The 26,976-nt window shown below is 34.5% G+C and overlaps 3 protein-coding genes across 3 annotated transcripts; all 3 read left to right on the top strand.

Moving 5' to 3' along the window:
• Positions 1 to 1,141: 1,141 nt before the first annotated feature.
• On the top strand, positions 1,142 to 2,673 carry LOC118059456 (acetylglutamate kinase, chloroplastic). The gene has a single exon (XM_035072316.2). The coding sequence runs from the start codon at positions 1,502 to 1,504 to the stop codon at positions 2,555 to 2,557; it is 1,056 nt and encodes a 351-aa protein (XP_034928207.1). The 5' UTR covers positions 1,142 to 1,501; the 3' UTR covers positions 2,558 to 2,673.
• Positions 2,674 to 7,459: 4,786 nt separating this feature from the next.
• LOC118059455 (putative protease Do-like 14) lies at positions 7,460 to 13,033 on the top strand. Its single transcript, XM_035072315.2, has 10 exons — positions 7,460 to 7,598; positions 7,704 to 7,847; positions 7,972 to 8,141; positions 8,264 to 8,565; positions 8,833 to 8,896; positions 9,896 to 10,026; positions 10,485 to 10,605; positions 11,271 to 11,363; positions 12,103 to 12,227; positions 12,576 to 13,033. Exons 1-10 carry the CDS (start codon positions 7,562 to 7,564, stop codon positions 12,667 to 12,669), a joined length of 1,281 nt encoding a protein of 426 aa, XP_034928206.1. The 5' UTR covers positions 7,460 to 7,561; the 3' UTR covers positions 12,670 to 13,033.
• A 5,546-nt stretch (positions 13,034 to 18,579) lies between these two features.
• LOC118059496 (putative protease Do-like 14) lies at positions 18,580 to 24,109 on the top strand. Its single transcript, XM_073406056.1, has 10 exons — positions 18,580 to 18,727; positions 18,825 to 18,939; positions 19,026 to 19,161; positions 19,253 to 19,530; positions 19,859 to 19,919; positions 21,435 to 21,565; positions 22,040 to 22,160; positions 23,247 to 23,339; positions 23,469 to 23,593; positions 23,784 to 24,109. The coding sequence occupies exons 1-10, from the start codon at positions 18,715 to 18,717 to the stop codon at positions 23,821 to 23,823; spliced, it is 1,113 nt and encodes a 370-aa protein (XP_073262157.1). The 5' UTR covers positions 18,580 to 18,714; the 3' UTR covers positions 23,824 to 24,109.
• Positions 24,110 to 26,976: the final 2,867 nt, after the last annotated feature.

The following is a 26,976-nucleotide window of genomic DNA, read 5'->3' as shown; positions in this document are numbered from 1 at the left end:
ATCCAATCTTTACTGAAAAGATGTCAATATATATATGGAAGATTGGCTGCGACAGACGTTTGAGTCTTTACAACAATATTTGCATAAGATATGTATGATCCTTGTAGAAAAGCAAAGAAACCCCATGTGATTCATCAACAATTTTACAGCGTGTATTTATGCGAGGGAAATTGCAAAACTTGCAACTCAATATGCATGTGATCTCCACACAAGCCACATTCTACCATAATATTGCCGCAGCTATAATCATTACAGAATTTCTACCCAATAATTAGATTGCTTGCAATTATTTCTTCAATATGAGCTCGCAAAACATCAATATTGCTTGCAATTATTATTCCAGAATTTTTTTTGTGTTAAATTCTTTTTAAATTTATATATATTTTTTGTTTTATCCATTTTTAATTAGTTTTTTCATATATATCTCTAATTATTTTGGTTAGTTGAGAATTTTACATTATTATTTTTTAAGATTTGTCTTTTATATTATGATTTGATCTCATAATCTGTGTTAGAAATTCATTTCGATTATATATTTGTAAGTGATGGTCAGAGGATTATGATGATAGTAGTTGCTTCAATCTTACAGTAGTGGCGAGGATGACGATTGTGCAGGCAATGGTTTCTATTAAATGTTTCGTCATTATCAAAATCCTCAAATCGCTATTTAAAGTAGTGTAGATCATGTAGTTATTGGACTATAGTTGCGTTCAAGAAAAGAAAGGCATTTTTTTTTTATTTCTTATTAGATTTTCCCACTTTCCCATCTTTTGCTGTTGTACCATATAGAAACCAAAGATCACAGGTGTAAGATCTGCAGAAAAATGGATGGCTGCTAGTTGATGAACCAACATACACGCAGAGGATTGAAGTGTTTGCAAGAACAAGAAAGGCTCAATCTGGTATAAACGAGTCAAACTGTAAAATGTGGGTACGAGGATGGGTAGAGGTTGATTCATAATTTCGTATCTCACTCATGACGGCCTCAGATAGGACTGGTCAAGCAGATGAGCTCAAGTGAGCCATAGCCCCTAACCACTCGAGCACTACATTGGAATGGTCAACATTAAACACTCTTGTTTTAAATTCACGGATTTGAGGTCAGGAGTCAAGGTATTACGGAGCTAGTCTTTGCATATTCGAGAGTAAGTCTCTTTTTTTGGTTTTTCACAGACAATTTTTCCAGGTTCGAATCCAAAACTAACAAGCAGAGTGGCGAATAAAAGTAGTTATGCCCGGTGAGATCAGAACCATAAACCAAAGAAAAGAGTGATGATGGTGAAAAGACGAGATGTAAGAAGGCACGTGGAGATGAGGAGGCAGCCAATAATGCAATTAAATTCAGACTTGGCTTGATGAGTCCTGTTTTGTCCTATAAATACAACGGAAGGACCAAAACCCATCCGCTCATCGTTTTCCTTACAGCCCCCTCTAGTCATCCTCCTTTCTTCACTTCTTACGTGCAGCAGCAGCACCATTGGTATTGGAGAAGAAGAAGAAGATGGCCAAATCCTTGAATTTATCACCATCACCTTCAACACCCACTCTTTCTTTCTCTTCTTCCTCTAAATACTCTACCCTCCTCAAAACCCCAACTACCCTTTCCTTCCCTTTATCTCGCCACCACTCCCACTCCCACTCTCTAACCGTAAGATCCTCCTCCTCCTCTGCTACAACCACCGCTACCCCAACTTCCGCCACCTCTTCCAACCAATTCCGAGTAGACATACTATCAGAATCCCTACCTTACATCCAGAAATTCAGGGGCAAAACCGTTGTCGTCAAATATGGTGGCGCTGCCATGAAACAACCTGAACTCAAAGCCTCTGTTGTGAGCGACCTTGTCCTCCTCTCCTGTGTTGGTCTCCGCCCTGTTTTAGTCCATGGTGGCGGCCCAGAAATCAACCACTGGCTAAAACTCCTCAACATTGAGCCTCTCTTCCATGAGGGTCTCCGCGTTACTGATGCCAAGACCATGGAGATTGTGTCTATGGTATTGGTTGGAAAGGTCAATAAAGACCTTGTTTCTTTGATCAATAAGGCTGGTGCCACCGCGGTTGGCCTTTCTGGCATGGATGGCCGCCTTCTTATGGCCAAACCAACTCATAACTCAGCTAAACTGGGGTTTGTTGGAGAGGTTGCACGCGTAGACCCCACTATTTTGCAGCCTCTTGTCAATAATGGGCACATACCAGTGATTGCTTCTGTGGCGGCGGATGAGTTGGGTCAGTCTTATAACATCAATGCTGACACTGTGGCAGGGGAGGTGGCTGCGGCATTGGGGGCGGAGAAGCTGATATTGCTGACTGATGTGGCGGGGATACTTGAAAACAAAGATGACCCAGGGAGTTTGGTGAGGGAGATTGATATAAAGGGGGTGAAGAAATTGATTGAAGAGAAGAAAGTGGGAGGTGGGATGATACCAAAAGTGAATTGTTGTGTGGCATCACTTAGTCAAGGTGTTAGAACTGCTAGTATTATTGATGGAAGAGTACAACATTCTTTGCTTCATGAGATTATGTCTGAAGAAGGCATTGGTACTATGATTACTGGCTGACCCACTGTTCTGTTTTTGGTTGTTTGTCTGTTTGATTATGGAAGAATAATGACTCAATGCTAAAGCTCTGTACTTTTTGATACTGAGTACTTCAATCAAGTGAAGTCTTTCTTTGATGTTTGTTGTTTTTGCTTGATGGGTTTCTATTAAATTTATTTCTTAGCTTGTCAATGGTGATTGATTGATTTGATGACTCAAGCAATTAGTGATCTTGAGTTGTATTTGATTAACTGTATGACTTGCTAGTGTTCTTGTTCATTTCTGTAAACTCTAATCCATTGCTCCGGCGACTTTGAAGGCGTTCAAAAGACACCTGTTTGATGTTGAGCCTGATGCTTAAATGACTGAGTCAGTGCCTCCGAGATCTGATCACCTACATGACCGGATCCGGACATGCCGTAGGTCAACATTGAACCGGAGCCCCCGTTCCGGTGCTCTCTACAGTAATTTAGTTAGTGAATTGCGATAATCAACAATTGTTCCAGACAGCCATTACTCCTTATTCTTTGGTTCCAAAAAGGGATAAGAATATGTGTTGACAACTCTGGGTTCATATCATATGGTATCGTTTTTATGATTTAGAGCATTGGATTCGGAGCGTGTAAAAAGATTGGTTCGAGGTTTAGCAGTGAACTCAATATTAAAAAATCTACTCCTTTCGCCCACAGGATTTTCCTTTAAAGACTGGTTATTTCCTTTGCATACTCCAAAGGTGCATTTCTATTGGCTTGAACCTCTGCTGGTTATGGCAGCTTCTCGCCGGAGCAAACCTGTTATGACTTATGAGCACCCAAAACCTTACACATCCACCTTTTGTGTATAGGGCCCATGCTGAATCATCTCTCTGTATAAATGGGCAAGTCAAACACATAAGAGAATAATTACCAACACAATCTGCTGTAGAAATTGACAGGAGTTAGCAGACTTATGAAAACATCAATTCGAAAAAACTCGTGTACTTGACAGTTGAAAGCGCTTGCAGGTTCCCAAATAATCTTTCTGTTGTTACAAGCAATGACCCGTCTACCGGGACTTGCGAGTATAGGATCATGATTCAAGGTTAAACAGTCGCCTCTGTTGTTGAAGGTGGAAGAAGGTTTTCAATGTCTAGTTTGGTAGCGTTTATGTCTTCGTGTCTCTTTCAGCGTTTTTGTGACTTTTGGGAACTGATTGTATTGGATTGTTAATTGTATTTCCTTGATTGGTATGTCTAGACGAAGCTAATTTGAGCATTTCACTTTTAAGTCTTGAAGCATACCTGCTAAACAAGAAAACTCAACATGATCAAATTTAGCTGCCCATTTTTTATTCAAGTCGAAGCGCACTATTTTCCACCTGCATTAGTGGACTTCTGATTGCAGATGAAAAGAAAACGTTTAATACATGTTCATTGATTTCATCAAACAACTGGAACACAACAGGATCATAACAGCTAGCTGGTCTCACGCTGCTGGTCGAAATAGTCATGCATCCAGACCAGAATGATGAAGATAGCCTGCAAATGCCTTCCAAACACTGAATCAACTCCTCCATGAATCACAAGTCCTCTGTGTTCATAAAAACGAAAGATGTCACCTCTGAAAATCAAATTTACATATTCCTATCATTCGTAAATTAAAAGGAAGCCATAGCAAGAATGTCAATCAAACAGCCACCCCCTGTAAAAGACCATAGAAATGGTATAAAAGTGAGGGGAAAAAAAACATTTGCGAGGGATGGCTTGGAGAGAGCCTGTCTCATCACAGCAAGATCAGATTCATTAATCTCATTTTTCTATGTCGTTAGAGTTTGAGACCTGGACAAACAATACGGTAATGGGTTAAGAAGTTAAGGCAGAATTATAAAACCTATTAAAAATCGGCTAAATCGACGCCCTTTGTTAATGCAAACTGTAACCACAACAGAAGATAGAAAAAATGGATGAAAAAAGGGTTATGGAGTAGTAATGACAATGCATCCATGCAAATCTCAGATGAGAAGATGCAGAATTTGGGAACACATTTAGCTTGCTAGGGATATGGGTTTCTTGTAATGCGTAAGCTGTCATTGTTAAGAGTAACATTTAATCTATTTTGTCACCGTATTAAGAAAATGAATTGAAAACAGAAACAGAGGATGCAACAGAGTGTAAATAAGATGGAACAAAGCAGAACCAAACTAAAAGAGGGAAAATGATGCTGGTGACGCATGCATCCCAGCAACATGGGAGGATTCGTTGATCAAAGTGATAGATAACAGATCATCGTTAGCGAGTTTCATCTCTAGTGTAGCGTGATGACAAAGAGCTTGAGATCTGCACGGTAAGTCTCGAGTTCAAGTTAGGACGTGCACCTCTTATAAGAACCTGAGACAACTAGGATTTTACTCATTCACCTGAGTTCATAAAGTGCTTTTTTCAGGAAATAGGGTTTCCTCGAATCCAAAAAAAAAAAAAAAAGAGTTTCATCTCTAGGTAAAATGAGGTTGATAAACTGCCTTATTCAATGTAGAGGGAGCTGATTAAATAAAGAAACATTCATGTTATTTAAGAAGCAAATAACCATCATACAATGAACGTTTTGGGGAGTCAATAGAGCTACTGGAAGTTTGATTGAACATCTATACATACATATATGTGTGTGTGTCTGAAAAAAAAAATGGAGGAGTGCTAGCTTGAACACCAAAACTAGAAAAAAGAAGAAAAAACAATTCTTGTCATTACATTTATATTTATATATGTTGTTGCAAAAAGGGCAAAAAAAGCTCACTAAAAAAACCCATGAAAATGCTAGATTTTGATAGTTTTTTTTCTCTAAAAATCTAATTGAACTGAACCAAAACTAAGTGTAATTGAACTAATTTCTGGTTAGTTTTGATTATATATGAAAAGTATCGGTTTAGTTGGTTTTTTCTAATAAAAAACCAAATGTAGCCAAAAGAAAAAATGTTCACCCCTGTTTGAAATGATACACATATTCACTCCATTATGGATGAATCACTACCTACCACCTTAATAAATCATCACCAGTGCAAAATCAACCCTCTTTCCCTGCAACGTCTTCTTCTCCAATGTGCCCGGCCCTCTTCTCTCTTTTTTTCTTTTGTCTGTCTAGTATTCCCATCCTTGTTCTAGCTTTTTTTTTTTTTTGAATAATCATCACTAGAACCGCCATTTTAATTGCAACTGACATGAGAGTCGCGCCACTTTCCCGACAGCATCTTCTTCTTCAATATATAATGCCCTCTTCTCTCTCTGTGTTTTTTTTTTTTTAAATTCTTAATTTACCACTGTTTTCTTTGGCCCATCACAAGCCAGATCATGCGAGGGCATCACATGATCATGCATCCAGCTAATATATACTCATATAAAAGGGAAATCTAGGAGTTGATAAAACAAATGAAAGAAGAAGAAGAAGAAGAAAATAAGTACTAGCAAGGGCTTAAATTCTTTCCAATACCAATGGTGGAGTGCTAGCCTGAACACTAAGATGGCAAGGAGAAACTTATTTGTATGGAATGCATAATAAGAATTGAAGATCCGATGGCAAGCCAAACCGAAACTTGTAAAGCAAAGCCTAATCCAACCCCTTTTCATCTCTAATTAGCCTTTAATATACTTCCCACCCAAATACAATCTCAATGTGTTCATGCATCAAGGGTATTCACAATATAATAATAATAATAACAACAATAACAACATGACACAAATGTTTGTTGCTAATAAATAAAACAACAATAATTGAAGTAATAATATTGTTGTATGTACCATTTAGTAGATGGTCTAGTAGTAAGAATTTGGGACTAAGAAGTTTGCTCTCCTTGTAATCTCAAAGTTTGAGCTTTATGGTTGTTAATATGATGGTCACTGAAGGCTTACAAGGTCATTAACTTCAGGGCTCGTGGAATTAATCGAGGTACGCACAAGTTGATCCGAACACCACATTAATAAATAATAATAATAATAATATTGTTGTATGTTTGTGGTGTTAAGACAAATATCCTTCCAGATTGGTATCATCAAAAATGGAATTAGTGTCGTTGTCTTGTATTTCGATCACTAGAAATTTTAACTAGTCATAGAATCTAGATAAGATAATTGATTATGTATAAGAAAAACGCATCTCTTAACTATTATAAAGCTAAAAACATATAAAATAATAATAAAAAAGACTGCCATTTCATTTAATATTTGAAATAAATCATACATATAAGTTCAAAATGTCAAATATTAAAAGGAACAAAATAAAATTTTGATGTTTTTTTTAGATGTAAATCAAATTCTTATAACTTTTACTAGTTATCAAATTCAACACTTATGCAAAATGACACAAAATATGATTTTTGAAAAACTTGGTAATATTTAAAATTAAAATATTTAAATGTATTTTTTAAAGAAAGATTTTTTTATGTTATTTTTAAATAATAAAATAAAACAAAAACTAGTTTATTTAATATTAAAAAAATATTTTGCATGTAAATTATAATTTTAAATATCAAATATAGAAGGGTAAAAAACAATTGCAAAATTGTCAAATATATATATATATCTGACAGAATTCTTGTAAGCCAAAGATGGCCTTGAGGCTCTACATGTGCTTAGTTTAGCCACGCGGGCAGGGCTTCTTAACTGGGCCACAGACATAAAATTTATGTTCGTAAAGATTTTTAATATATTTTTTTTAATATAAATTTATTATATTTTTCCTTAATTATATATAAATATTGTTACTTTTTCTAAATGTTTTTTTTTAATAAAAAATTTACCTTTAATGAATTGTTGTTCAGGAAATGGTGCTTGCAGTTTATAAGACTCCGTTTAATCCTCGGTTATGCAAGGTTTTTTTTTTATATATATTATTAAATAAAAGTTAATTTAAAAAAGCACAAAATTTTTAAGTTTGACCTGATTAATTAATTTTAATAGCAATATATTCCCCAAGACTCATACAGCGCCGGAACTATCCTAGCAAACTATATATATATAATAGAGGATCCCCGCGTCAAGGGAAAACCTGAAAAGTAACGATGGAGTCTGCTACCTCTTCTAAGCGGCAACGAGTTGGTAATGTTATTGACTGAAATCTTCCTAATTGCTTGTTATAGATTTAGATTCGGTCGGTAATGGTGTTGAATATAATTTTTTTTTTTGTTTTTTTTAATAAAACAGTACAACGTGCGGCGAGGGATACAGTGGATGAGGAGGAAGAGGAGATGTTTGATGAACGGAGTGTGAACAAAGATTTGGATATTGATTCCAAAATAGCTGCTCTCAAGGTTTCTCTGTCTGTTGTGTGCCTCTTGTCCCGCACAGGTATCAATGAATGAATGATAATCTAATGAATGCTCTTACAAATATTTAACTACTACAGAGGAGTTGTTTTTGTTTTTGTTTGTGATCGATAACAATAATAAACAAAATTAATTAATTAATTCAGGTGGTAAGAATTTATGTAGATGCTCGGGGACGGTTGTAGAATGTGAGCGCAAACAAGAGAGTGGCGGCGGGGGTGGCGGCGGTGAATTTGTTGCTACCATCCTCACTTCTGCTAACCTTCTCAGATTTCCGGCTTACTCTAGATATACTTTTTTGGCCCCTGACATCACCGTAATTCCTATCTTCACCAGCTAATTTTTTTTTTTTTTAATTTAGTATCCGGGGTTGGCCTGGGCTATCTTTTTTCAGAAGGCATCAATTCATATAAATTTATTAGTATACAATTCATTCAGGTTGAGGTTTATTTATCAAAGGGCAAGCCATTGAAGGGACAAGTTCTTGGGTATGATTTCCACTACAACCTTGCCATCATTCAAATCACAACCGACTATCCCCTTCCTACAGCAATTCTCACAGACATAGATGTTTCGATGCCTCTAACTCCTACACCTCTGCTCACTGATTCAAAACCATTTGGCCTTCGTCCTCATACGGTAGATTCAAGTTTGTTTAAGCTCCGTGGCGGTGACAAGGTAATAGCCTTGGCCCGAACTCATAACTGCCATTGTCTTCTGGTTGAATCTGGCATGTTAAGGTATGCAAAATCAAACTTGGACTTTAGTAGTTTTTTTTTTGTTTGCACCAATTTTCTGTAATGCGTTTTGTGCGTACCCATAACTTCTAATTATGCTTTCAAAATCATTACCTTTAAATATCTCTAAAATAAAATTTATGGCTTCTACATACGCTCTTACTGACTTTCCTTCCTTTTTTTTTTCCTGCTATCTAGCAATGAACGAACTTTTTTTTTCTTGTCTTGTTATTTACACTTAGCTTCTTTCCTTTCCTTGTCTCATCCCAGTATCTATAAGAGCAGCTGGCTTCATTGTCAAGAGCTCCTCTACACTTCTTGCAAGACTACTCAAGTAATCCCATCATAATCTCAATCTATTTTTAATGTTAGTTATTCTTGGCACGCCTTGGTTTTTGTTGTGAAATTGCAATACTCATTCTCGCGCGTTGCGTTGCGAGGATTTACTTTTGGTAGATTAAACACTTGGCCCAATTGTTAAATCAAATATGGGTTTGATGCATAATTGAGAGGCATGAATAATTGCACGCAAACACTATTGGAGGAAACGGGTGCAATGAAGTGAGATTTTGAATACAAATTTCCTTTTTTCTCAGGGAGTTTTTGTCATTTTGTTAAACTTCTCCTAGTGTTTTGGTTGAAGTAAATGTCAAGGCATAAACACAACCCTTTGACATTTATCACTTTCCCTAAGCATGCCTAAAAAGTGTCAAAACTCACAAATTTATCATTGTGCTGCCCTTTTCTTGAATGAATTCCTCAACTGAAGATCTTGACGCCCCATGCTGCGTGCAATCTACAATAAACATGGCCCTTATACTAGTTGTGCTAATCCCACCAAAAAACAAGAAGCTCACACACTTTTACTCGTAAAAATTAAAAACTTGGCTTTTATACTAGTTGTGATAATCCCACCCGAAAAACAAGAAGCTCACACACTTTATTGGTTCGGTGAATTGCCTATTCCAATAAACAAGAGACTCTAAACAAAACCATTGATCTCAACATAAAAGGATTTTCCAAAATCTTCTCTATAAGAAAGAACTTCACTACAAAAAAAAAAAAAAAAGACAAAAGCTATAATCGGTGGCTTGTTACTTCTTACAAGTAAAAGAAGTGAGGGGTAGAGATTTGAAGGTGAGTGGAAGTATTTTCCGTGCCAGTAGGATAATTATGTTGGATTATGTCTTAAAACCCTCTTTCTTCTTCTTTTTTTTTTTTTTTTTTTTTTTTTTTTGTGTGCGCGTGTGTTGTAGAACTAGTATATTAATTTATTTTGCAAAATGTATTTGCTATGCAAGAATCCTTGACACTAATGTTGCTTTTATCCTAGGTTTATATTGGTGGGCCTCTTATAAATTGTGATGGAGAGGTCATTGGGATTGTTTTTCATTATGATGGCTATGCTGCTTTTTTGCCCATCAACATAGCTTCTAGATGCTTGCAGCTTTTAAAGAGAGACAGGTATGGTGCACATCATTGTTTTGAGTACATGACAATTTATAGTTTGTCCATGATACTCTGACTTGGGTTTGTAAAACATCGAGCTCGTAATGGTGGTTTAGGTTTCTTTAATTTTAAGTGTTCCTTTATTTTTATTTGCTATTTATTTCGGATGTGGAACAGAAAAGAGAAGGAAATTGGTATTAGAAGAGAGGAGTTATGGGTAGAGATGGAGAAGGAGAGGAGAAAAAGAGGCAAAAATAAATAAATAAAATAATTATATAGAGGCACCAAAGAAACCCTAGATTTTTAAAATAAATAAAATTAGTTATCAATGTCTTTCCTTCATAATAGAAAAGAAATGAAAATCCCTAACAGGTCCTCTATCAATTTCATTCTACATGCAATTGGATCTAAGCATGGTTTTGCAACTATTTAGATTGGCGAGGTGTATCTAATACTTTTCTATTGCTGCACAGGGGAGTCTGTCATCCTTGGTTGGGGATGACCCTGACCAATTCTTACGTTGCCAAGGCATCTGTCTTGGAGGAAATAATTCAAAAGTTCCCTCATATCAGCAATGGAATTATAGTTAAAGACGTATGATCTTGCATCTTTTTTCCCTCTCTTTTTTTCTTCCAAATGCTCTTTAGTTGCTTCATTTGTGGTCTGGATGCCATGAAAGATGTTCATGTGTTGCTTAGTCACTTAGGAGGTATGCATTCTTTTGTTCCTCAATGTCCCTTCATTTCTATGATGCTGATGAAACAAATAATTGCTGTTTTGAGAAATATTTCTGCAACAGCTTCTAAACAATATAATTTGGGGTTCTCATAGGTTGCCAATCTACTGGCTCTAGTAGAGTGGTAAATTGCGCTTATATTGGTTAGTGTTTCATGGAGAGTTTGGTTTAAAAGACATATTGATATCTTGAGTGGCTTGATGGTGAGTGTCTTAAGCGCACCTTGTGGATACATAAATATTGATAGTTTGGTTTAAAGGACATATTAAACTCAGTACCTAACTAATTAAATTACATCTCTCAAGATTAATAAAAACACACTAAATCTTAAACTAGATTGTTGGTGAGTATCTTAAGCGCCCCTTGTGGCCTTAGCTCATAATAACTGTATTTAACTACTATCAATGAGTAACGATTGCAGTTTTAGGTGATGTGTAGTACGTGGTAACTGGTTTTGAATGATAGATACATGCTTGAGTTTGTGATTGCTTGTTTTATCAACCTTTTTTTGTTGTTTTGTTAGGTAATGAAAGGGTCTCCTGCAGCACATGCTGGAATAATCTCCAAAGACATTATAGTGGAATGTGATGGAGAAGTTGTTAGATGTTCTTTAGAGGTATTTAATCGAATTTATTTATGCTATCTCATGTACGATTTTATTTTCGTCATGTAGGCATTCTCGTAAGAAACCTACATTTACATGCATGTGGGCTAACAATTCATATTTTTATGGACGTGGGCTGTCATGACAGCTCATATTTACACAACTCATTTTACACCCTTACAAGGCTGCATAACAGCCCCATATGTTACTTAATTCCCACAACATACTCCTAAAAGTCTAGCCAAATACTCTTTACTCCCTATGTTTCCCAACATTGTAGATCAAACAAAACACACACACTTTCATTTTCAAACAATTACACTTATTTTATCAAACACTCGGAGAGTATTCTTAAATAATCCTTTTACATAAACTTTAACAATATTCAAACCTCCACAATATACTTATTTATAACTTAAATCCCACAATTACTCTTATATATATACCATATATAATGAAAGAATGGCAATATAACAATAAAAGACACTCGAGTGTGTAATTTTTTAGATTTTTTTTTTATCAAAGGGCAAAGTGCCATTGTCATCTATTAGGATGCCTGCTGAGTGCAGTGAAACTTTAATCCAAGTGGTTAAAAGGTTTTGGTTTCCTATGGTGCCTTAATACTTAAATGCCATTAAATAGTTGGAGAAATCTCTATACAAGGGGTGGAGAAATCTTTTATAGTTATTATTCTTTGCAAGTGATTTTTAGAATTTTCTATATTGATTTAATCTTTACATCGTGATTTCAGTTTTGTAGAATGGTGTGGAATAGGGCTAGCCAATCCGTGGAAGTGGTTGTGATGAGACCAAGTTCCAGCAAGCCTGTGAAGCTAACTATGGTTGCTGATGAGTTAAAACCTGCTAGCTATAACTGGCAAGTCCTTTTTCATTTGTTTGCATGTTGGTTTTCGTATAGAAATACAAGGTGGCACTAAAATAGAGAGTTCATTAATTGGTTTATCTCAAGTGTCATGATGTTTTTGGGTAGGCATGTCCCTGTTTTATATTTGTGTGTGTGTGTGTGTATTGAAACAATTGATTTTCTACTTGTTCATTTTAAAAAATATAATTATGTCAACATTAACTCATTAAATGATTGCATATTTATATGAGCTTTCTACAAGTTTCTCTCATATGTTTATTCCTTGCTGTTTTAGGTTCTGTGAGCCTTTTGTATTCCATTTGTGCTTCATTATCATCTCGTCCAATTTGTTGCTTTCAGTTGGCCAGTTCCCGCAGATAAAGAGTATGCTGCAGTTATATGGATGTCAATTGACTTAGCAGTGCAAAGAACTACCACGTGGCTCGATGCTTAATATGTTGGATTGTTTCTCTGCAAGTATCACAGGGCGGGACGCTGCTCCATCAGATGTTTATAACTTTAAAAGGAGAAACTATTTGGTTTACTTGCTAAAATATGTGTTTATTGTTTTTGACACATCTCAAGCAAAAAAGCAAAGTACATTTTTCATGATTTAAATGTGGCAATCTGGGGCTTGGGGTGTTTTGTGATTACATGTCTAGGAAAAGATGGATGTTTTGTTATGTTTTCACTATAAACAACCAGAAAACACCTTAAATTTGGTGATGTTTTGTTATTATGAAGATTGTTGAAGTAGATTATAGATGGTTGCTTTTTAAACTAATTAGAAAACATGATGTAAATATTAAACTTGTTCGCGAGTGCAGGTTGCCTACTTTGTCAGTTCTCGGCCAAACAGAAACAAGTGAATTTGCTATGACAATGATAGCTAGACTATATTGTGGTAGCCGAGAAAGTAGAGGCTTTTCCTAATATTTTCCAAACCAGCTTAATTGAAAACTAGCATATTACTTAATGTGCAGATAAAATTTATACAACTTAAACTTCAATTTTGCTTGGCATCAAAACTTTAGGATTTTGATCACGATCAAATGACTCATTAAAGAAGACTGCATTAACAAAATTTCTCTTTTTCTTTAAAGGATGAGGAGCTAACCTGTAAGAGCTTAATGAGAATTGATAGATAAGTTTTTTGATTAATAAAATTTCTTTATCTAATAGCAGAACACATTATCCAAATCCAGGAAGAAGAAGACAACATGAAAACCAAGAAAGCATATGGAACAACTGAAATGAAAAGCATATAAAAAAGCATACATTTTAAATAAGAACACCTCCGCTGATGTGGCCAAACTTCTAAATTATATTTTTCAACATATTTGCACTTATTGCATTACAACTAGTCACTTTAACCCCAAACGAAGGAAACATTAGTTACTCTAAAAGAACTAATGTTGCTTTAACAAAATTTACCACAAGTCTAAAATACATTAGAAAAGATAACCCTAAAGGGTATAACTTAACTAGTTAGGTTCTAGGTTTACTTCTCAAAGATCACCAATTCGAGTGTCACAAACCTAAGAGCCAGTAGAAGTTTACCTAGTCGTTAACTTCAAAGTCTTGAGAAATTACTTGAGGTGCGTGTAAGTTGACCCGAACACTTATGATTACAAAAAAAAAAAAAATCAGAAAACATACAAGGATATAACATAAACACCCTCACCTCTTAAATTATATTACAAGAAGCAAGAAAATAATAAACCCATATATGAAAATTACCTAGGGATAGATATACCAATCAAAATATAAACGTGGAAAGTATCACACCATCATTTGTGGTGTGATACTTTCCTAGTCCTCAAAAGCAGTACATATAGACAAGTGTGATTCTTGGGATGATTTTTTTTTAATGCAAAAAAATGTGGATGTTGTTAAAATTTTTTTTATTTTAAAGTTAATATATTGGTTCAATAAAATTTAAAATTAGATATATTAAAAATTGGTAATAAATATGTTAATACTAACTTAATATTAAGTTTTTAAACTGAAATAAATATGCATATTATATTATATTATATTATAGGGCTATTTATATTTTTTTTTATTTATAAAACAATAAAATTAAATTTGAACTCTATTGAAAAAAATAATCAAGTGTAGCTCTTTTTTTGTTAATATATTTCTTTAACAAAGAAATTTTTTTTTTTTGTCATGGTTCTTAATTTGAAAAACACAAAAACAAAAAGAATTAGAACATATATTATCCTACATGATACCAAGTACCAGCAAGCTTGTGAAGCTAACTATGGTCGCTGATAAGTTAAAACCTACTAACTATAACTGGCAAGTCCTTTTTCATTTGTTTGCATGTTAGTTTTCATATAGAAATACAAGGTGGCACTAAAATAAAGAGTTCATTAATTGATTTATCTCAAGTGTCATGATGTTTTTGGGTAGGCTTGTCCGTGCTTTATATATATATATATATATTGAAACAATTGATTTTTTGCTTGTTCATTTTAAAAATATATAATTAGGTCAACATTAACTCATTAAATGATTGCATATTTGTCTGAGCTTTCTACAAGTTTTTCTCATATGTTTATTCCTTGCTATTTTGGGTTGTGTGAACCTTTTGTATTCCATATGTGCTTCATTATCATCTCGTCCAATTTGGTGGTTTCAATTGGCCAGTTCCCGCAAATAAAGAGTATGTTACAGCTATATGGAGATCAATTGACTTAGCAATGCAAAGAACTATCACGTGACTCGATACTCAATGTGTTGGATTAATTGTCTCTCTAGAAGTATCATAGGGCAAGGCACGCTAAGAAAGAGAGAAGGAGAGGAGCAAAAATAGAGGAAAGAAGGACATTGTCCATCGGTGGAGAGCAACTCTCTTTCATCACAGATGTACACTGTTTTCACCATTCCTCTGTCCATCACTGTCGTGCTGCTCTTCTCCTTCTTCTTCTTCTTTGTTTGGAAACACTCTCCATTGTTCTGCAAAGTAAACAGTGATGAGTGAATTAATTCACTCTCCATTGTTCACGTTGCATCTGAACAGTAGAAAGTGACCGGCCTCCATCGTTTCCACCATCCCTCAGGCATCACCACGATGCTGCTCTTCCCATTCCCCTTCTCATTCTCCTTCGTCTAGAGACACTCTCCACTGTTCTACAAAGTGAACATAGATAGTGTCTCCACTGTTCATGGCAGGACTGAGTCTAAACCAAACCTAAATGCATTGGACCGGTCCAACCCAGTAAAATAAAAAGATCCAAAAACAATTTCTCAAATATTGTGTTTTATTATAAAAAAAAAAAACTAGTACTTAACATTAATCAATGACACTATATAATTACATTAGAAGGAGATCGTATGATGACGTAACATTTATAGAATATGATCGCAATCCTAATTTTCTTCCGATGATATTTTATCTGATGTTGTTACACGCTCAGGAAACCATGAAAACTGTAGTCCTTATTGGATGGATTTCGTACATGATGGAATTACATATAGTTTAATGGAACAATAAAAAATATTTTATATAAAGTATTATTTATCTGATAATGTAATAGTAGTAGTTAAATCTATAATATTTATATTAAAAACCATCAATATTAATATATATCTTTTTTAGTTATTTTATAACCTCAATTTGAAAAGCATTTTTAACCAAACACATTAAACAACTTTTTGTTCAACCTTAATTTTAACCACAATTTTAACCAAACATATATTTTACCGAACTAACCTCAACTAAAATTGTTTTTTATAAAATAATTTTTTTCAAATCACGACCACAAAAGTTACCACAATACCACACTTTTTAACTATAGAAGATCAACATTATCTTTTCTATTCTTTTTGTTTTATTAGCAAGGGTTGTTTTAGCAACCGCCTCTGTCAAGTCTTGAATATTGTTTGCCAATGATAATGGCTATACTTTTTTTTTTTTTTAATGTGCTCGTATATTTGGTTATAGTTTGCACTCTTAAATTTTTACTTGATCAATAGAAACTAACCAAATTTTAGAACAAATGATCAACAACCCATAACAAAGCGCGATCACCTCATATACTACTCTTTTATAAGAAAGTAATATTTTCCATTTCATTCTCAATTTCCAAACAATATCACATATTTATACCTAAGAGTAATTCCTTCAAGAGAATGTCAATATAAATTTATTGATATCATTAACCATCCTCCATTGGATAGCTAATCATATCTTTTTTTAATTTATTTTTAACTATGCACATTGCACAATCAGAACATAAACAAAATAAGTTATTGAGCAGGTACATATCATGTTCAACCACAGTCAGGGGCACCATGCACGCCTCCTCAAAATGCCTCTTCTGGAACCGGCCATCTGAAATGACCACCACGTTGATAGATTATAATACAAACGCACAAGTAATAAAAGCGAAGAATTAAAAACAACCTCCCAAGGTAAGGAAGATTCACACCAAGATCTCATTGATGGACAATAAACAAGAAATTCAAGAAACTTATCCATCATTATTAAATTTTCCAAAATTCAAAAAGAAAAAAGGATCCTACCTAAGCATTCACATGAGACACGATTCTTCTTTTAAATCCATATGTAAGCTAGAGCTAGTTTGTATAATTGTCTAGCTACTTGTAGATTTTACCTGTAATATTTCTTCGGGTTTGTTTCATCGATAACCTTTATGGTTAGACTCAAATCTCTACCAAGACATGGCCTCATCACAATTATCTCCATGGATTCTCCAGTATTGTTCAGCAAAGTTCCATAGAACTGACATTAAAACCACAAAGGTTACAGCAACAGCAAAAACAAAACAATGGTATAATAAATTAATGATATAGTACTGAAGTTATTGCTTATGACCGAGTGTTCACCATACACAACAAGAACAAATAAGGGTAAGCTGAATAAATAAGAGGGACCATGCTAACAAAGCAAATCATCCATATAAAAAGAAAATGTTTTCAATTTCAAAAGGGGAATCTACATACATTGAAGCATTCTTCAATCTTTTTTTTAATGAGACCTAGTTTTCAAAGGATGCAAGTGAAACTCCCCTAGCAATGAAAACAATAAGGTGGCGTACCTCGAAGGAAGATACAACAGCCTGTTTACCACATCGAATGATGATGTCATTAGGACGCACGCCAGAAGAATAAGCAGGAGATTCTGGTATAACCTGTGGATTATTTAAATGATGACAAGAAATAACAAAATTAGTTAACTTGTTAATAAACTAGAAACAACATTTGATCATGATGATTCACTGTATTTAGAGAGAAACCAACTAGCTTAATCCAATTATGCCCAAATTTAAGCCCTTTATGGGTTAAATTAAAAGATTTTGTTTGGCATCATAACTTTAAGATTTTGATTACGATAAAAAAAATCATCAAAGAAGACTGCATTGACAAAATTTCTCTTTTTCTTTAGGGGATGAGGAGCTAACCTATAAGAGCTTAACAAGAATTGACATATAAGTTTTTTGATTTACAAAATTTCTTTATCTAACAGTAACACACATTATCCAAATCCAAGAAGGAGACAACACCATGAAAACCAAGAAGGCATGTGGAACAACTGAAACGAAAAGCAAATAAAAAAACATACCTCTTCAACAAGAACACCTTCACTGATGTGGCCAAACTTCTGAATTATTTTTTCAAACATATTTACACTTATTGCATTACAATTAGTCACTTTAACCCCAAACCAAGGTTGAGGAACTCTCCGGAACTCTCCTAATAAAATAGAGCGACAATGACAAATAAGAGGGAGAAGTTGGAATATATCAATGGTAAAAAATCTTATATACAATTAAACATAAGAGAACAAAATTAAGTGGTTGAGATAAAATGATAATTTGGAAGTAGATATGTAGTTTTATCTTCTTTTTAATTAGAGACATTAAAAACATGATACAACCTGTGTTTTATCTTCTAGTATAGCTCCTTTTTTTATTATTAATATATTTCTTTAACAAAGAAAAATGTTTTTGTCATGGTTCTTAATTTAAAAAAAAAAAAAAAAGAATTACAACGAATATCATCCTACATTAAAATTTGCGTTAATGGTCTGTAACTTTTTGCTTGGCCTATGTATGTAAGCTTTGACTGTAGAAGACCAACATTATCTTTTCTGTTCTTTTTCTTTTTTTTTTTTTGGGCAAGGGTCAGCAACCTCTGACAAGTCTATTCATAAAATTTTTAATTTGTTATATATTTTAAACTATCATTAAAAAAAATCTACATGGATAATATTTGATAAAATAAAAATAAAAAATGCAGGTCCCCTAGCTACACCCTAGTATTTGCCGTTGAAAAAAAAGGGCCTCTTTCAGAGCAAGGTGGCAGAAACCTATTAAAAGGCCCAGCCGTTTTTTTTATTGTTCTTGGAAAAAAGAGGAGGATTATTTACTCCAGTCTCTACTGCTGCCTGCCTTTTCCACATCGTTACTGATTAATAATCCCTAGTGTACCCGTCTCTCCTATCTGGTATCGTTGGGACGGAGAAAACATGAATTTTTCAGGCCGGTGGTTTCTTCTTCTTCTTCTCTCCCGATCAGTTTCTTCCTTCATCTGTTTTTATTTAATCTGATTTTTCTTGTTCTGAATATTTCTTTACAGTTGATATAATTCCGCCTCCGCCTCCGTTTTTGAAAAAGCGGGATGATGATACAAATTTAGCTGCTTTGAAAGTTTCTCTATCGGTTGTGTGCCTTGCTGCATACGACAGAGGTAGGTATATCATATATTTTATTCTTCCTGACATATATGATCTGCCTGGTAACATAAAGCTTTATGCTTTGCTGCCTTTCTGGCAGGTAGCGGAGAAAAGTGTTTTGCGTGCACCGGCACAATTGTAGAATGTGAAGGTGCAGCAGGAGATGATGGTAAATTCGAGGCTACCATATTGACTTCTGCTTCTCTCTTTCACTCTTATAGAGACCCTTCTCAAATCACGGTACAGCACCGACTTTATTATTATTATTATTATTATCATTACCTTTTTAGTAGAATTGAAAATTTCTCAAAATATTGTATTGCAATTGCAGGTTGAAGTACATCTATCAGATGGCAGTTCGTACGAGGGAGAGGTTTCAGCTTTTGATTTACACTACAACATTGCTACGGTCAAGTTCAAGCCTGATAAACTTCCTCAAAAAGCACGTCTTAAATGGATAGATGATTCTATGTCTTTACAACCTGATAATGATCACACCATGGTAGAGGCTAACTTTTTTAACCTTTGTCCCGGGGATAAAGTAATAGCTTTAGCCCGGGTGCAAGATCAATATCACCACAAGCTTCTTGTCAGTTCTGGTGATTTCAGGTATGCCAAAATGAACCTTGTCTTTTCATTTCTTCTAGCAACGTTGGATATATAGGAGGTTAGTGTTTCAAGATTTCATCAATATCCTTACCATCACCAGGATATCTTCAATTGCATTTTTCTGCATCCTTACAATTACCTTTTATTGTTATATGTTTGCTTTCCATATCATAATTAAGCTAGTAGTCTCCTTTTCAATTCTAAATATCACCTCTCTACTCTTGTATTCTTGTTTCTAATGCACCGTGGCGCACTGTTTTGACCACAACGCTTTTTTTTCCGAACTAACTGCTCTGCTGTGATCTTACCCTACTTTCTTCCCATATAGTATTTATTGCTGCGGACTGGATTGCCAAGAGCTCCTAATGACAACTTGCGAGATTTCTACAGTAATAACACTACTCTCTCTGTTTCATGCATTAATTTGTTTTTTGGCTTAGTCGCATCATGTATGTTGGCTTATATCTCATGTGTGTTACTCGGGGTTAAGCATTTTACCCCAGAGTATTTGTGTCGATGAAATGACTATGTACAAGCATGGATTCCTTTTCTAATTATTGTATTTGCACTTGGACACAACCTCATCTCTATCCAAACTAAACAAGCAACATATTGATAACAATGGCTGTTTGTAATAAACTCAACAAAGGTTTTTTTAGAGAAATGATGATGGAGAAATGCGAGAGATGAAGAATAGAGAAGTGTTAAAGTAAGCATACTTCTTGCTTGGTTTGGTTAGTGATATGGTTCTCCGGAGAAGGTATTAATGACCAGTCAATTTGAGGCTCAAACTTTCAAAACCCCTTGGTCTTGCTTACACTTGAAATAGATGAAATTTATTTTCCTTATTGCCTTCATTAGCATTCTTTCAATCTATTCCCAATTTTTATATACAAGCCAGTACTGCCCTCTTGTTTGAATTTAGGACTACGAGTTACATAATACATGGAACATCTTTTGGGCAATAGGTCTCAATTAAACTATAATTGGAGGTTACATCATGCATCACATTCGTGTACTCACATCCAATATTTTAACACTTTACAGTCAATTCACCATATTCAGAAATTTTGAATTCATCTTTTCTGACTCTTGGGCCGATACTCGGACTTGACGCCCTGAATTTTGTATCTGAGCAACATAGCTCAACACTCATCCTCACATGCTATGAGGAGATCAAACTCCTGTGTAGGGAAACCTAGAATGAGAGTATTAAAGTCAACTAGGATCACTGTAGAACTAACTACTAAGAGAAGTGAATGAGAGTGTGAAGGAAAGGAGTGGTGTTTTTATGCAAAAAGCTTGTTTCTTAGAGAATTTTTTGTTCTATGACTAAGCGATTTCACTTTCAAAGAGAGTCCAAAAGATATATCCCCATAAAATTAAAAAAACAAAAAAAAAAAAACCCTTTCAGAGATTGATTTTCAAAAGAATTTTAAGTTGTGCCTATAAAATTTTCACTGTACCCACCAAGTCCTACTACTTGAATTTGTGATGAGCCCATAATTGTTGACCTTCCTATGCCTAATTTAAGGTACCCATGGAACAACTCTTAATTTGATCCATTAACCTTGTTACAAAATGGAATTAACCCTCTTTTGTTATTTCATCCACCCAAGTGCAATGCCTAGACTTGAACCTCGTTTTGAAAGGGAAAACCACCAAAGTGCAAGTTTAGTGACTAAACCACAAGTTTGGTGACTAAATCATGGTTCATTAACACCGCTTTCACCATAAAACAGTCTTTGTTGCTTGAGGATAGCAAGAAAGGGGCAAACAATTGTTTGTCCAGAGCTTGTTCTAGATTTGGCATGTTCTTAGACTGACTAAAAGATCTATGCTTTGATGTTATATATTTGATGAACTGATACCAAACTGTAGCATAAACTAGTTCTTTATTGTAGCCTTTTATTGGGGGGCCACTCATTAATTGGGATGGAGAAGTCATCGGGATCAATTTCTTTTGGAAGGGCCAGACTCCTTTTCTGCCAATCAACATAGCTTTTAGATGCCTGGACTACTTAAATAAGAAAAGGTATGTTCCTCACCATTTTTGCAGAGTATTTATTGCTTTCCATGACATTTTGGCATGCTCATGGCACCGTTCCACAATTGATTTGTATTTGAGATTCCTTTCATAATTTGTATACCCTGTTTACTTACTGATCATGTTGTTCTCAATGGGTTGGAGCATTCCAAATCTTTATATTTATTGGTAGAGATGTGGTATTGGGTGTGTGAAGAAATCGCCAGCCAAAAAACAACAATTCAATGTTCTAGACACGGAGGACAGTTAAAGCTAAACTAAATTACAAAGAAAATTATTTAATTCTTTCAAAATCACCTGCTGCATCGTGGTGCACATGCTGTATTTTCTTTTCCCATCCAGGGTACTGCATGGGGAAGGAAGTTATTTAATCTTCTGTTTTTTTTTTTTGGTCAATATGCAACCTGAAATAAGATATTGTGAAAGAATGTTGGGTGCATCTAATGTTCTACAATGGCGTAGGAGTGTCCCTCATCCTTGGCTTGGGATGGAATTTACTAATCTTTATGCTGCTGACGTGGTCACTTTGGAGGAAATAGTTCAATTGTTCCCTCTTGTTTGCAAAGGGGTTATAGTTGAAGAGGTATGGTCTTTGCTGCGCTTTTTTATTTTCTTCCTCTTTATATTTTCCCCAAATACACTTTTGGAGCAGGTGTTTGCTCCATGGCTTGGTCCATGGTGTCCACTTATTATTTGCTCATATATTCAACAGTTTCATCCTTGAGGCCCTTTCTTCTATTCCATGATTTCTTTTAAGGCTTGTTTGATGAAAGATGATATCTCTCGAAAATATTCTTTTTGTGCGTCTTGTAACTAGCAGCTTCCACACTTATGAAATCCTCATAACCCTGAGCCCAAAGCTGCTGCTTAACTGACCATGCTGAATCAAATGTTTCTTCTTTGGGCTAGGCATCCAAGTTCATGCCCCCTGTTCTGTAATTATTAATGTAATTTTCTTTCAAATGGAAGCAATTAGGAGTTGAAATGATACAGGATAGCCAATGATTTTTGTGCTATCAATTTGACAATCAAAATCAGGAATAGTGGCCATTTGTGTTGACAGCAGCACTTTGTCCTCGATATCCTTGCTTTCATAACTTTGTGCTCAGCAATATTTTTCTTTTATTCATCTAAATCAAGTGTAACACAGGGTTCTTTAGGCTTTGTAATCCCCTGATTATAGATTGATTTTTCTTCTCTTTGCTCTCCACAGTGTCGCCAATCTGAAATTCCTCACTTTCTTTTTTAATCTTCCCTATGGAAAACAACACCAGATTTTTCTTATCAACAAAAGCTTGCTACTCTGTCTCTTTTTTGTTAATCAATGTGATTTATTTATTTTTCTCAAATCCATTTCCAAATCAGTTAAAAAGAAAGAAAGCAGGCAGGACACTCTGTCCTGCATCATAAAGTTCAAGGTTTGGTCTCATTACAAACCTACACAAGTATTTGTGAGTGTTGTATTTCCATGGAAGGGTATTGTTCCATCCAAGGCATTTGTGTGGAGAGCTACGTTACAAAGGAGACCAATGAGAGGGATTTAGGACACATTCTCGGTGTGCTGTTGCATGTCATAGTGGATCCCAATCTTCCAAAACTAATAATTAATGAATTTGAGAAGCTGGCTTATAAATCTTCCAAAACAGTAACATTTGAGCAATTGTATCAGGTAACGGAAGAGTCTCCTGCTGATCGCGCTGAGATACAACCCAATGATGTTATAATTAAATGCGACAGAGAGGTGGTTAGCTGCTCCTTAAAGGTACGTGACTTTAGTTTATTGCTTGGGTGTAGAGCGCCCCGCCTCTGTTGTAGTGTTTTTATCATTCAATGTTTGTCCCAGAAAAGGGGAAACAAGAGTGAGTTAATCTTTTTTAATTCTTGGCATCAGTTCTTTGGAATGATTTGGGACAAGGTTGGGAAATCTATGGAGTTAGAGGTGATGAGGGCAGGTGTTTGTGGGCCTTTGAAGCTCGTTATACTCGCCGATGACCTTCTTCCAGACAGTTATAACAGGTAAAATCCCTTTCTACATTCTTTGGGTGGTTTGTGTATTGATGCATGGTGTTGGCATGGAAAACTTAAGCAAAGAGCTCTCTATGTACGAAGTTTGCTGCTTTATGTTCGTTTCTTGCCATGATTGGGTCATCTGACATGCCAACCTGTTTTGTGATTTATTCTAATCTGTAGCTTTTGGTGCTTTCAGTTGGCCAATTTACTTGTCTGGGGAGAGGGTTTCAGGATGACAAATACATTTGTTCTGGGTGGTCACTTCCTTGAGATCATGGAAGCAGGCTTTCCTGCTTTGCTTATCAAATGCCGCCATGCATATGTAGTTTTGCATCTTCTTTGCTCTTTTCCTAGCTAGTATTGCATCCTGTGTGATTTAGCTTTACAAATTGGGAAGCAGCTTTATATTTATTCGATTCTCTTCATCTGCGTGAATAGTCTAACAACTAACAAGATACTTGAAGTAAGAATCTTTGGCTTTGACTCGATCTTATTATATTCTTGGAATGGAGTTTGCTTACAGTTCATGTAAGAAGAGGCTACATTAGCCCCCCTTTTGATACTGTAATAATTACATCAATTTAGGTCAACCTATTAACCCTATTATTTAAGTCATGAATTTGAAATAAAATCATAAAAAAAAAAAAAAAATTAAATCAATTCAATATTAAAAAAAAATTTTAAAAAAAAATCAAATAAAAAAAATCAAAATAACTTGTGATCTGGATTATGAAACTGTGATAAATTTAAAAAAAGCAAACCAAACTAAATTATAAAGTTTCATTTCCAACATATCTAATGTTAAAAGTTGAAATTAAAAAAAAAAATCAATAAAACTGGTATATAACCAAACATATAGAAAAAAAATATATATAAAGTACAATTTTTAAAATAACCAAACACTAAATGATAAAATTAAAAATATATAAACGACTGAATTGTTAAAGGGTGAAATTAAAAAAAAAAAACTAAACAAAAGGAAGAAAAAAAAATATTATTATAGTAAATAGTGTTTTGTGGGTGTGATTAATAATAATTAATAATTTTGTAACTAAGTTTTGTATAAAAACTTAAATTTGTTTTGTTAATAGAGAGAGAGAGAGAGTATTTTGGTTAGAAGAACAAAAATGGAGATATAAAAATAAATTTGTTCTTAAGATTATTTTAGAATAAATTTATATTATTTTTCAAAAAGATATGTTCCATCTGATTTCATCTTTTTTTATCTCAAAATAATAACTAAATTTTAACTAAGATTGTGCTCACTAATCACAACCCAACCCAACCCATTTATAGCCCAATTGTTTTAATACAAAGCTCATTATTTTTCTCCAGCCCATAAAATAAATTTGAAGCCCATCCCATTGTGTAGAAAACCCATTGTTACTCTACAGCCCATGACATAAATTTGAAGCTCATCACATTACGTAGAACTGAACACATTGTTTCCCTGCGACCTATAACATAAATTTGATGTCCATCACATCATGTAGAACATGTCTATAGCGTGGTGCATTGTCTGATTTAGCAATGCCGATTGTGTGAGTCTCCCCCCTCGGTCTGATCACTCTCCCCTGACTTCTCCTTCAAGGTAAGCTTGGTTTTCATTTTAATAAATTCATAAAAAACAAAGAAAAAATAAAAACGAAAAAAAAAATACAGCTAACAGTTTCACTGTGCACTGTGCAGTGCACAGTGAAACACATAAAAGGCGTGGGAAAGTTACAGTACTTTCCCACGCCTTTTAGTATTGTACCATGGAAAATGCCAAATGCATGAAGAGCTATATCATGTAAAATGCATGAAAAGCAGTATCCTGTGCATGAGTTATTGTTATTTAATCTGTGGGTGCGACGTTTAAACATTGAAGTATTTAGTGCTCTCTCTCTCTCTCTCTCTCTCTCTCTCAGAAAATTAATGGGTTTAAAAACTTATTGGAAGGTTACTGAAGATCAAGGATACCTTGATGATCTTAAAGGTAGTCAATTAAAAGAGTTTTTCGACTGCATGGCTCCAACAGTTGTTAACGTTGAGAATAAAGATAAAGGCAGCGGCTCTGGTGTTATCATTGACGAGGGTCGTTCTATTATCACCTGTGCTCATGAGATAAAGCATGATTCGGAGCCTACAATCTTTAGAGTTTCACAAAAAGGTGGAACGAAAGTATCCATATCTAAGCACGATGAAGAAAGTGATCTTTGTGTTTTGAAGTATCAGAAGAAGAAGAATAAGAAAGTTGATTATGCTGAAGTATATCTTGGAGATGATACGGTTAAAATTGGACAAGAGGTCTACATTATTTCCATGTCTGCAGGTCTCCCTCACGTCTTCACTTGTGCAAAAATCACTGGTTACGGTACCTACGGTACCCTTGGGTTCGATTTCGGCAATAAAAGTCAGCCGATGTTTATGGTTAGTGACATATCAATTGTGTCGGGTTGCTATGGAGCTCCGGTGTTTGATGCAAGAGGGAGAGTTCTTGGGATAGTAACACATGGACACCTTGGATATAATGTTGTGAGGAAGTTTGTCGGAAATGATTTTATTTAAACTTGTAACCTTTGCAGACTTATAGCTTGAAAAAAAGGTCTGTATATCTTAATTAGTTCATCATGTGATCGAGACGACAGGGTAGAAAGTAAGATGGTTACTGCTTTTGGCATTTTGAAGCAGTACTTTTGTGTTCTGCTAGCTATTGTTGATTTTGGACCTTTTCCAGTTCTAAAATGGAGTCCTCTTCGATGTTAATACCTCTGTTGTTGGCATCTTGCTTGTTTCAATGAACTCGACTCAATATCATTATAGACTGTATTGTTTTTTCTTTTGCTTTGTTTATTGAACTTTTATTATTTTCAGTTTTATGATTCCAAGTTACAATATTACTCTATCTTTTTTTTTTCTTTTTTCTTTTTTGCATTCTCTTGCATACATGAAGTCTCAAGAAGTACTCGGGAATGAATTAAAAATACATCAAAGAGTTAAGGCATGTTTACTTTCTCAAGAGTGATTTACTAGAAATAATTTTTATATTTATTTATTATTAGAAAAGTTCATCAACAAAAACTATTTTTTAATTAAAGAAAAAATTGTTTTAGTTTTTTTAAAAATATTTTCCTTTTATTTTAACCAGAAAACACTTTTTAGAAGTTGTAAAAAATTTAGAAATATCATCTTATTTGTTAATTATATCAAATTTGATCCTCAAACTTTTAATTGCTATATATTTTATTTTGAATCTTTTTTTTTTTACAATCTCATCTCTTAAAATTTGATTTAATTTGATTTTTATATAAACTTTGATCTTCATTTTTTTTTTATTGTTATTTACTTTTCTATTATTATTTTTTTAATTGATTTTTTTTCTATTAGATGTGGTTTTTATTTTTTTA

This window comes from Populus alba, chromosome 18, assembly GCF_005239225.2.
Source record: "Populus alba chromosome 18, ASM523922v2, whole genome shotgun sequence".
In the NCBI taxonomy this organism is placed as follows: Eukaryota; Viridiplantae; Streptophyta; class Magnoliopsida; order Malpighiales; family Salicaceae; genus Populus; species Populus alba.
Note: the sequence above shows the minus strand (reverse complement) of the source record. Positions and strands in the feature narration are given on the sequence as shown.

Coding starts and splice junctions, on each gene's coding strand:
- LOC118059455 (XM_035072315.2), top strand. CDS start 7,562: ATGGAGTCTGCTACCTCTTCTAAGCGGCAACGAGTTG. Junction 8,566..8,832: donor GTTGAATCTGGCATGTTAAG/GTATGCAAAATC, acceptor GTCTCATCCCAG/TATCTATAAGAGCAGCTGGC. Junction 10,027..10,484: donor CAGCTTTTAAAGAGAGACAG/GTATGGTGCACA, acceptor ATTGCTGCACAG/GGGAGTCTGTCATCCTTGGT.
- LOC118059456 (XM_035072316.2), top strand. CDS start 1,502: ATGGCCAAATCCTTGAATTTATCACCATCACCTTCAACACCCACTCTT.
- LOC118059496 (XM_073406056.1), top strand. Junction 18,940..19,025: donor GCTGCATACGACAGAGGTAG/GTATATCATATA, acceptor TCTGGCAGGTAG/CGGAGAAAAGTGTTTTGCGT. Junction 23,594..23,783: donor CTTCCAGACAGTTATAACAG/GTAAAATCCCTT, acceptor TGGTGCTTTCAG/TTGGCCAATTTACTTGTCTG.